Genomic DNA, 12,670 nt, shown 5'->3' on the forward strand with positions numbered 1-12,670 from the left:
AGTTGTCTGCTGAACTCAGTATTCCTTATTACAGAAGCCCACACTGTGCTCTCAGTTCTATACATTGCTATTTAGAGTTAGTAATCACCATTTGAGAATGAGATCTTGATTTCTGCAGAACGTTAATGGATGATAATTCTAAAGTAAGATGCATGAAGAATAAAAAACAGAGCTTAATATAAAGAAAACAGATAAACTACACCTATAACACAAATAATCTGGAACAGAAAACATTCATATGATTTATTAGGTCTAATTAAAAAATTGGAAATCTCACAGAAGAGCTCTCAGTCAAAATGCCCACAATAATTTCAATGGAAAAATCTACTTAGCTTCTATCATTGTGTCTAAGATTTGTGAAAGCAATTCAAATTTTAGCAGTTTTATTTCAATCCAAAAGAATTAGGAGAATTTAGCAATTCTGGAATCCTCTCCCTAATACAACCAGAAGGCTGAACAGCAGGAACACACATCTCTACAACTGTTCACAGATGTACAAAGCCTGAAACTCACTCCTTAATTGTTATAATCTTGGACTGTATTTCCATGAAAGAACAGACTAGTATTTACTAGAAGAAATAATATTTATTTCAACTGAAACCTCAGATTTTGTGTCAGAGAGAAAAATCACCCCCTTCCCCAAGTGATGCAAGTGGATTTTTCAAGCCTCATGACAGAAAACCTTCACCTCTGCCTCACTCAGGAATTGCACTGAGATCTTTAATCTCAATAGTTGTGCAATTATAGTAAAGTTAGACAAGGAGCATTCCTACTGAGGAAATATTTAGGTAAGGTTCTGTGGCTCTTTGTGGGCACATACCTGCATTTCACATACGAAAAATAACATTATATAGAAACTTCATCTGCAGTTGTAAGTAAAGCTGGATGTCTGCATATTTTGAAAGACATTTACTTGCACTTTCAAAAGCAAGCATATAAACCAATAAAAATTATGCTTAAAGTAACAGGAATATATTTTATTTGCCATGCTCTGCATTCAACAACCAAGCATAAGGTTTATTTCACTGCTTGTCTTAACATGAATGTAGAAGTTGACTTCTACCAAAGATAACTAAGGATATGACACAAATGAGGGATAGGTAAAAGTGTTGCAGATTTTTTTAGAAATGTTTGTGTTGGTAATTCCAACTGAATGTGTCTACACATAGATAGAAGTTCAAACTTTATACATTCGAAAATATCAAAACACTTGTACAAGTTAGGCACATTTAAGAAGGACTTACTTTTATTGTAGCAGGTTGCTAGTACACCTTTATCTGCAGGACTTGTACTAATGTGCCAAATTTCACCCACTTGATGAAGGAGAACATTTTTGTTTATAATGTTATTTTCATCATCAAAATCTATGATGTGAATCTGCAAATACAATAAAATAGAACATTAGGGTTTCAAATGTTTTCCTGTGGGTCTTAATTATACACAACACCTACATGGAACAATTTAATGAGATTTTTATAACCGATATCTACTTTAATTAATTGTTATACTAACAATTTACTATATCATTGATTTCATGCAAGATTAACTTTTCTAAGAAAACACAAGCAATTTTCCTGTTTGAGGAAATACCATACTTATTCTTAATTTTCAACTTAAAGCTCGAAGGTGATCTTTCATTTTATGGCTAACAGTAAATAGCCACATATTACAATTCAACACTTCTTACAACAATAAAAAATAACAACATTACAATCCTTAGTCTAAATGTCTGCACCAATTTTGTAGCCAAATCATCTAATTCAAACCATCTACAAAGAAAGGAGAGAGAGGGAAAAGATTCTTCTTTGAAACAAGTACTTTACACTCAGTAAGAAACTTTTCAAGAGTTCACTTTAGCAGTCACATATTTTACCAAGATACAAATCTAATCTTTTCATACTATATGGAAACAAAGTACTGAAAGATAAAGAAAAGCAATGATATTTAAATATATAGATAATATTTTAAAAAGACAGAACTAAGTTTGCTTTTTATTATTTTCATTTTTGTTTGTTGCAGGTTTCTTTGCTATTTTCTTTTAATAGGTCTACATTACTATCATTTTTCCCTCCCTTTAGTAAGTTGTTTCTCTATAGTTGCCAGAGAAATACAAGAAATTTAGGAAGACTTTAGCCTGGCATACCATACAGAAGAAATGATGGTACTAATGGTTACTCATGGTACTAATTACCCTAAGCTCAATAGTGGACAAATAAATTCTCTCTGTATATAAATTATCTCTGTACATTCTCTCTTAATAACTTCTCTCTGCTGTTGTCTCCCATTCATCTGACAATATGGATAGTTGTAAACTGGTGGAATATACAGTTAGCTCATGAAAAACCCAAACTGAGATTTTTGGGAAATATGATATTTAATTCTTATGCAGCAGTATTGTTTACATCTTGTGAATTGAAAAATTACATCTTTCACAGCGATGCCAACCAACACCACCTACCAGAATAAGATGACCAGCATAACAGAAAGAACTGCAAGAGTTCCCCCAATGTTTTTTGCTAAGAATCTTCCTACTTAACTAGATTTGAATATATGGAATAATCACTTCACTAAACACTAAGGACAACAGAAATTTCATAGAAAGTATTCTAATACCAAATATTGTACACCACCATGTTCACTATTAAACCATGTCCTCAAGTGCCATATTCACACTTTTTTGAGCTCTTCTAGAGATGATGACTCCACCACTTCCCCGGGCAGTCTTTTCCAACACTTTACAACCCTTTCCATGGAAACATTTTCTAATATCCAGCTTAAACTTCTGGTGTAACTTAAGGCTATTTCCCCTCACCTGCCTGAGAGAAGAGACCAACACCCACCAGGCTACAACTTCCTTTCAGGTTGCTGTAGACAGTGATAAGACACCTCCACCCCTCCCCCAGGCTCCTTTTCTCCAGATTAAACAACCCCAGCACTCTCAGCTGCTTCTCCTAACAGCTGTGCTCCAGACCCACCATCATCTCCATCACCCTTCTCCGGACACACTCCAGCATCTCAAAGTCTTCCTTGCAGTGAAGAGCGCAGAACTGAACACAAGGTTTGAGGTGCTGAGTACAGCAGACACAATTTATATTTCATTTATGTTTCATAATATTAATAATGAAAATTAGTATTTTAACTTCTAAGACGCAAGACTGAAAATAACTTGAAGAGTTCTGAGAATGAGAGGAGAAAAGAATAAATTACGTACTTGTGTATTTCCAATGTGTAAATAAACACTTTAAATTTAGCAACAATGAAAAGTACTGAGGACAAAAGTTCCAAAACTACACCATGTAGAACACAGTGCTATTACTTAAACCATTTGCAGGATGTTAGGAGGACCAAATGCCAAGTACTATACACTATTAATAAGTCAAATATTAACATAATCTAAAATCTTATAAAACTTTCCTTTCCTTTGAAATAATACTATTAATAGGAAAATATTTTCATCTAAAATATATTCTTCTATGAATACCTCAAATTGCTTCATACAGCAATAAACCTCAATGAGGCAAAAGTTATCATGCCAGCTGTAAAATTATTGCTCTTTCATTTGCATTACACCTGCCCATGACCAGAAGGGAAGAAATAATCTGCACATGGTAAAACCTCTCACTGTGCAGGACTTAGTAAAGTATTAAGTGTTCCAAGAAAGCTCATAAGTTTGGTCAGGTAACTAAAAAAGTTTTTACGCAAATGTAGAGAACCTAGTGCTGAATTAAGTTATAATGAGCTGAGGCCTAGGGCACTTCTTGGGGATTGAGGAAGTAGCTGAGAAGAAATGATGGCCTGAGGCACAGCTAAAGGCCAATAACCTCCAAACATTTGTGAATACACTAGAAATTGTCCTGCATTTCTATTGTTAATGTTATTCACTAGAAAAAGAAAAGCAGAAACATATGCAAACATTTCTCAAATACAGAGCATATACCAAATAAACTTATCAAAATCAGAAAATTTAAATTATTAAAGATCTGTTGGCTGTCAATTAATAAGTGAGAACCACGCTTCAACAACAATTTTGTATCAGGATTTAATTAGTTGAGCAAGTTGTAAAACCATCACAGAAATCACAGTAAAAAAAAAAAAACAAACAAACAAAAAACAACAAAACCACATTATACTGAATATTTGAAGAGCAACAGCACAATCAAAAATATAACTGTGGGTATTGAACTTTTAACTAAGTTTGTCTACCACGCCTCTTTTTATTCTTTGCCCAAGTATTACTTGAAATGTAAATAAACTGAATACTCCATCCCCCTTCTAACCTCACTGGGAATTGACAGCGCACATGTCCCAAACTGATGGTTCCAAGTCATTTGGTGCAGCCTATTACAGGCCATTTTCAAAAAAGTCGGTCACTCTACTCAATTCCTGGGACTTCTGTGGTGGGTGTTAGCCTTGGCTAACAGACTCCCACCAGGCACCTGCTCTCTCCAAGAAAGACAGGAGGAGAAACCAGGAAGAATAGAAATTAGATAGTTTATATGCCAAGCTACAGACACGGAGGTCACTTACTAATATTCTGTGCAAAACAGACTTGACTTAGGTGAATTAATTAGTTCATTGGCACTTAAAATAAACAAGTACCTCCTCTCCCCCACTTTCCAGGCTGAACTTGACCCCTGACTCCTCTGACCCTTTCAGGTGGGGCAGGGGAATGTGGAACAATAGGGGTTATGGGTGTTTTCTCTCTGATGCTCTTTGCATCTCACTCTTCTCCTCTGCTTCAGCACAGGGCCTTCATGGTAAACTGACTCACCTGTGTCCTGAAGTGGATTCACCAGAACCAGCCATGTCTGCACAGGCAACCCCGGGCCTCCTCTCAGAGCTCACTACTGCAGTCCCCTGCTACTCAAGCCATGCCACCTGCACTCAGTACAGCCTTCTAAACCTTTCAGCCTCAAGGACTTGTTTCACTATGATTTCTACTGAAATTCAGTCACAAAAATTAAAATTGCTGTACAATTACATCTCATGCACTTAACTTTAAAAGAAACAGCTCAATAGAAACCGAGGCATTAAAGTCACTCAAATTTTAGTTTGAATTGTTAAATTCATGATCAGAAAGGACACATCTGATTTCAAATAATGAATATTGAAAAATCCAGTTTATGAAGCATCATGTACACTGAACTGTGTATGCACCAGGAGTCCCATTAGAAGCAATTAACGCTTAAAGACTTTTGTTTTACTTTGCATCTCTTCAGGGATTTAAAGATAGCTCCAGAGCATCTATAGATTCAAATTAACAAAAATATAGCAATTTCTTTACTAAACCAATCCGATTTAGTCATATAATTTAGAAGAGTGATATGATTTTCAGAAAATACACACAGCTTTCATTCATCTACATTTCCTACCAATATCTCTACATTCTACCCACAGAAGTCTTCAACTTGACTATCAATGTTCATATTCAACAGGGGGAAGAAATGAAGAGGGATGATATTGGAACAATGTTACAAAAAGTGGTAAAAATTACAACTGACATTTGATGGAAAAATTACCTGATTATCATATCTAAGAGACTGTGTTCCAACCAAAAATCTTATTGCATCTGTTTCTGCTGTCTGAGGTGTTAAAGCTCGTGCCTAGAGAAGAAGAAAGCCATTAGAAAAGTACAATTAATAAAATCCTTTAATTTCAGCAAAAATCTTGAAACTTATATATCGTCATTTTAAGCATTACATTCTTACAAACACAGAGTTTCCTGGTCTTTATGTCCATTTTGCTTAATATATTTTTTGTGCAATTTCTTGTACTTGTGAGGATTGAGGAACACAGGTGCTAAACACATTACCTGATCTTCATTATAACAGGGATAACATTAAACACAGCATCTCTTCTCAATTTTCCTTTACCACCTGAAAAAAACTCCATAGAAAAGTGGACAAATTTTAACTATTGTTAAAAAACAATATGATATCCAAGAAAGAGGGAGTTCTTATAGAATTTTTCACACCACTCAGGTTGAATATGCCTGCGTAAAAATTAACTTTTTCTCACCATTATCCACCAAGTTTAGAGGCAAATTCAAAACCAAGCCTCCTCTTTTCAACTGCAGTCCATTAGAGATAAGAATTGTCTGAATGATGGAAGAAGTAACTTACTTATCTTTAAAACTTTTGTCAAAATGTTATTTCTTTGTTGCATTATGTTAATGGCATTGCTAGAGTCTCTGCCTTGCTTCGTCAACTTATACCAACCACAGTCTTGGAAGAAGCTAAACAAAGCATTTAAGGGACACGGGAGACATTGATAAATTAAGCACACCTTGAACTAAAACCACAATCACTAGTTTGCACTAGTCATTAGTAGAGACTCTCTTAGATAATTTTGAGTAAATGGGAGGTAAAATAATACTCAAAGGCATTTTTAGCAACTGTATATTGTGAGGAATACCTGCTATTTCCCCATGCAAAAGATACCCTTAATAATATTGTTGGATATAATTTTTTTTAAAATCTAAAAATAAATCTCTGCAATTCACATCCTATTTGGAATATAATACCTCAGATCCCTCCAGACACTAAGGTCAATACTGGAAGCAAACGCTTTGGAAGGATTCAGGGAACTGCTGAACAGCCCTTACTGCCATCCTGTCGTGCAGCTTGTTACCCTCGGGATTCAGGAACACTTCAATATCATTCTAGTGGAAACTTCTTTTAAAATTGATATTAAAAAGATGCTTAAAAGCTTGAAAGGGAATATCTGAAATATATTATATCCCAAATTTAGAGCACTTTAATTCTAGAAAAGCAACTTGAAGATATTTGACCTTTCTTAAATAAAGCAAAGCCATGCAAGCCATTGTTTGGCAATAGCAATAAGAAAAAACTTTTTTTCAGAATCATCTCTGGACCTGTATAGAGCAGATGCTTCTTTTCTGTTATCTGAGATGTGTAATTTAAACAGAATAATATTTTGTGTAAGATGGAGCATCAGAAATTTAAAAATGCAACAAGCTTAGTAAGGTAAAGGCTAATAGCCTATACCTACATTTATAATATCTATATAGGGGAAAAGAAAGAACTAGAGAATATAATGTGTAGTTTGTGTTCAAAATACTCAAATGCAGATCAAAGATCAGTGTCAATCCATCCAATTTGCTTTACTTTCTTATTTATGTAGCACTCATCTACAAAAAGCCTAGAGTGCTCCTGATTGACAGACACAACTTAGGTTCACCAAGATGATTGCAGAAAAGCTTCTGTCTTTAACAGAATTTACATTTGCAGATCTTTGGAAGTATTTCTTTTCATTTAAAAGACCTGTCCTGAATTATTTTGAGAAAACACTAGAAATGAGCCAACAGCTATGTATCTCCTTCAATCAAAGAAGTTTCTGTTGTTTCTATACATCAAAGAGAAGGAGAGACCTCCAGGATCTTTAATAAAATAAAAAAATAAAAGAGGTTTCCAGCCCTTTCAAAGCTTTCCAAGTAGGTCTCATCAGGCTGTTTTCAAAAATGCGTAAAGTTGGACACGAAGTACCCAAAACAAAATTGTGTTAAGTCCATAGTAACATTTATGTCATCAGCTTCTCTAGCTCTTCCTTAAAATAATTTTTCATTTTGCAGAAATAAAAGAAAAAAAAAAGACAGGAGAAAAAATATTTAGACACATTCACAAGAAGAAACACACTGTTGTTTATTCCCTGACGAAAAAACCCTGCAACATCCATGTCGCTAGTCAGACATGAAAAGAAGGATACTCACACAGTGTCAGGGTAAAAAAGAAGGACATTTATTTTTTACATGGATTTATATAGTTTTTGGAGTTTGATCAGCAATTGGGCCATGAGGTTGACACTTCTCTGACCCCACTGGTGAAACTATAAGTTCATCACAAAGAGGAATGTGAAAACAATCTACTTCGTTTATGTTACAATGCGTGAAAAAACTCCAGTACAAAAATGCAAACATCAGAAGGCTAACCAAAAAAAAAAAAATCAAAACAACACATCTATACATAAGATACAAAGTTCAAACTCATCAAACCTTCATAAATCAGGAAGACTCTGATTCATAACATCAATATCAGCACAATCAACTATCACTAGTCTCCAGCACAAAGACATGTAATTTTGTCTACTTTGAGAGAAAAAGAAGTTCTTTCAACAGATGAAGACACCAAGTAATCCTTGTAATGAACAATACAACTGAATCCACAGTACTGTCAAGATCAAGGAAAGTGCCCTAACTTTGCCATCTTGTACTGTAACCTGTCAGAGGAGGTTGGAAATTGAATCTTTCATAAAGCATCTTGCCTTACAACTGCAGCTCATAGATAGAAAATAAGCAAAACTGTGTAGTAAAATAAATATTGATTAATCTAAACCAATAGAAATTATTACTTTTCTAAGTCTGCACCCACAGGACACAGAACTATATTTAGCCCAAAGAGAGTTTACTATTGGGCTCATGTGGAAAGGGACTTTTCACAAGGGCACACAGTGATAGGACAAGAGAGAATGGCCTTAAGCTGAAGAAAGGCAGGTTTAGATTGGACATAAAAAATTAAAAAAAACCCCTTTACTGTGAGAGTAGTAAGGCACTGAAAAGGTTGTCCAGAAAGGTTGTGGACTCCCTGTCCCTGGAACCCAAGACCCAGCTGGATGGAGCTCTGAATAATCTGGTCTGGGTGGAAGGTATGGCAGCAGGGGGTTGGAACTGGAGGATCTTTAAGGTCTGCTCCAACCCAAACCATTTTATGAATCTAGTCAAGGTATTAAACTACTACTTACTCAAAAAAACTTTCTAGGTCATAACGCTTAGAAAATAACCAGAATACACATCTGAAAGACACAAGCAGCAAGAAAACAAGCAATCCTTACACATCCTGTTAACACCTCATCTAACTGATAGTGCTAGACAACGCAACAATCTATGCAATTACATAATTTCATTTTTATAAAGGCCTAACTGTAGGAAAAAATATTAGCAAGCAAAGTTTAAAACATTGTGAACCACAAAGAACTTTTTGGCTACATGTCCAAATTTCATGTTTATCAATAGCCCTATGAGGAAACATGCATAGTTCAAAGTAAGCAGTTTTACAAAATAGGACAACTGAACTGCAAATCTACTACAATAAACAGACATGCAAAGGACATTTAAAACTCTAGAACAAAAGCATGAGAGACAGCAGTATCAAGATAAAGCAAAAGAAATAACAATCACTGTAGCAGAATGCAGGTAAGACTAACTGGAGACTGGGTGTCATGTCTATGCCTACACTATGCTCAGTGTGATGTTGGGCAAAGATCACCTTCTACCTTGCCCTTGACATTTAGGCTGCCTGCAGAAGAATAAAAAGAAATAGAATAGAGTCTATTGCACTTGACAATACCAAAAGATGATCCAAAAGAACACAATGACAAACCTCAAAAGGGTAAAGAATGTCGGTTTAAACTAAATGCATTATAGAATATCAGTGCACTGATTCTCTGTTCATTTCTTCTGAAAAACTTTCACTCCTCAACATCTTTTGGAATACCAGCCAAATGCACAAAGTTTTGGTTTGGTTTTTGTTCATTAATTTGACTGTTCCCATTAGGGCATTAATAGATAAACAAAAAAGTTTATGTTGTCATGCTGATGCATTGCACTGGTTTGGTATTAACAAACAAGACAACAAACAGACCCCAACATTTGAATATCTGTATTACATTTAAGACAAAAACTATTCTGCAAACCAAGCATCGTTTGAAATTCATACAATCAGTCTGTACTAACAAACCATGAACTTGCAATACAAAATGTAAGGATACAGTATTTGGCTTGAAATCCCTAAATCTGAATTTAAAGATATTTGACCACCTGCTTATGCTGAAAACCAGGACTAGTGTACTTCTACTCAGGGTGAGGAGCTGTATTTGCTGATGCCTCATTCTGGAGGCAGACTACACAAGTTCCCTGCTCCTCCAGACAAGCCCCAGGCTGCCAATGTCATGAATGTTATTTTTGCCTTCTGGCACAATTTCAATTTTCAAGTAAGTACACTTTGATTCTTACTTAGGTAAGACAGTCTTGTTTCTCCCACCACAGTAGGAGACTCTCTCAGTGGCTCTAATAAGCTGCAGTGACTATGACTGCAAAGGTTGGCAGCACACATGCCCAGGTGACCTTCAGTGCTCTCAGACAGCTGCTTTCCCCAAATCTTTCACAACATAAGAATTCCCACCACTGAAGTATTTAGTGCATTGACCCTATTCCAAAGATTGACAGATTCTGTAAACCCTCACAGCAACAAATGCAACCTGCGCACAAAGACCTGCATAGCACAATCACCCTCAGAAAACTCATGCATCTGTCATGAAGGTAACAATCATCATGTAAAAGTTCCTTCAAGTTCACCTAACTGTATCTCTATATTGTTATTATTCTGTACCATATCTAACATTAGAAAGAACCTACTAATTGCTTAAGGGTCCTAAAAAAATACTTTCCAACTGTTCCACTTCATGCATTATGAAGATCTTTGGGGGATTAGTTAAGAGAGCTTTGCCACTTTAGCTACTTTTGTTCCTCCAATAACACTTTAAACCACAAAGGTTTAAAATATACAGGTTTGACACTCATGAGGCAAGTAATCTTAGAGAAGAAAGAGAACTGACACAAAAGCTAGGAATTTTAGTAAGACATCATTACACAGTTTCTTAAACTGATTCAATTTTTAAAGTAAATCTTCCAAAGACATTACTAAAGCTGGACCAAAATTAAATAGATTCAGCTTAGGCCACTATTTCTGAACCCACAGGAGATCACAAAAGCTTCCCCCAGGAAGGAAAACACCACTGCCAATAGGAGCTACAGGCTGTGCACTCCCATACTGGGAACAAAGCCGAGTCTGAAAGCCAGCACAGCTTTCCCTGAATAGCTCACAAGTGACACATGTTTCCCAGAGAAGACCCCTTTTACCACTTCTACTAAATCTATACCTGGTTTTTACTCCATCACAGGTAAGCCAGATGAGCTATTCTCAATACATACTGATGACAACAGGTATATACACATAGATTGCAGAAGACCTGTGACCAATTTCAGTTGGTATTTTGCTTTAAGTTTCTTACTCTAAGAAAATACATTTGGCTTTAGGGAAATTAAGTTTCATCTTATTCTTGCAAGCAGGCAAGTCTTAAAAATCAAGTGCCTGTTCAGATTCATAAAACCTGTAACAACTAACAGACAACACAAAATGGGCCAAGTATCACTTATTCAAGAAGCAGGACAACCACAATGCAGAACACTAACTCTACCAAAGCATCAGTGAACTTTTTTCAAGGCTGCTTCAGCCAGACCCTATCTCAGGGTGCTGCTGCAGCTGCCCATGGGCAGTATAGCCCTGTGCTCAGCCAGGCAGCTTCCTGCTGTCCTTGCCTCCTGTTCATTGTCCTTCTATGTAGTTTTGACATGCAACATACAGTCCGAGTATCCACCATGATGAAATTAAGCTCAGTGCTGTGGTATCCCCAAAATCCATTAAATGTGCCAAACACACACTCCAAAATGATCACTCTCTGGCATAAGTCATGTTCCTCTTCCGTCATCTCATGATGCTGGCTGGCTTCTGCATGCTTTTAAACAAGCGAGACGTAGGCCTGAACCAAATGCCTATCCCAGACAGCACCTCCCCCCACTGCTCAATTCCAGGGCTATTGTCCTGGGTTGCAGTGTAGGATGTACACAAAGTATTTATTGTATCACCATCTTCATGAACTGTTGAAACCAGGTGGGCTAGTGTTTTCCCAAGCCACCTGCCTTTTCTGCTAATGGCCTTTGGAGTGTCTTCTGCTAATGGCCCATTAACGCCTTTGGAGTGTCTTCTGCTAATGACTTTTGGGGTGTCTTCTGTTAATGGGCCATCAAGGACCCATTTCACACTTCTCATGTTATTGTGAGATGCTCTGCCCAGGGGGAGGAGCCAAGCATTCTCACCTGGATATAAGCTGGTATGTGGGACAGTGCAGGGGCCCTTATCCACTGGATTCCCAGAGGAGCAGGGCTACCAGACCTTTCTACAGAATCACTGCTTCAGGAAGAGCACTTCACCTGGACTGCTTCCACCATCCTGCTCAGGGTGTATTCTGACTCTGTCAGTGATCCTTCGTGTTATTGCATTTATTTTATTTTACTTTTACCTTTTTACCATTCTTCTTATTAAATTATATCTCTGACTTGGAGCCTCTCATTCGTTTTGCTTTCAAACCACAACAGCTATAAATGTTATCCAGTCAACCTTAACCTAAGGCAAATATGGTATTTTGAGATGTTCAGTGGTGCTTTCACACCTGCTCAATACATCACTGTTTAAACCTTCAAGAAAAACACGGGGAAAATTGCAAGTTCCTGAAAAGGAAAGCCAATTCAAGATGGGGTAGACATACCATATATTTCAGTTTAGAGAGTAAAGCCCAGGTCAGCTCTACACAGCTGAACTGACAAGAACTACATAATTTCCCTGACACAAATCAGCACTTAGCGATGTTCCTAGGACCTCATTCATCACATTCTTATAATTGAGGACACTCATTATTTCTATCAAGATTCCTTTTAGAAGAACCACCTTGGTATTGAAATGTTCTGCAGCTGCTGCTGTTGCTTTGTATTCATCATCATGAACCACAGTCGCATCACTCAGTACCTTAATTCAAGCAG

The 12,670-nt window shown here is 36.6% G+C and overlaps 1 protein-coding gene across 2 annotated transcripts in view; it reads right to left on the bottom strand.

Annotated features, from left to right (window-relative positions):
* EIPR1 (EARP complex and GARP complex interacting protein 1) overlaps positions 1-12,670 on the bottom strand; it is a 73,435-nt gene that overhangs the window by 58,332 nt on the left and 2,433 nt on the right. For both annotated transcript variants that reach the window (XM_083856921.1, XM_083856922.1), the window contains exons 2-3: positions 5,520-5,603; positions 1,245-1,377 (exon numbers count right to left, since the gene is read on the bottom strand). In XM_083856921.1, the coding sequence (XP_083713047.1) occupies positions 1,245-1,377; positions 5,520-5,603 (217 nt within the window). The remainder of the gene's footprint in view (positions 1-1,244; positions 1,378-5,519; positions 5,604-12,670) is intronic.

This window comes from Zosterops lateralis, assembly GCF_965231275.1.
Source record: "Zosterops lateralis genome assembly, chromosome: 3".
Taxonomy (NCBI): domain Eukaryota; kingdom Metazoa; phylum Chordata; class Aves; order Passeriformes; family Zosteropidae; genus Zosterops; species Zosterops lateralis.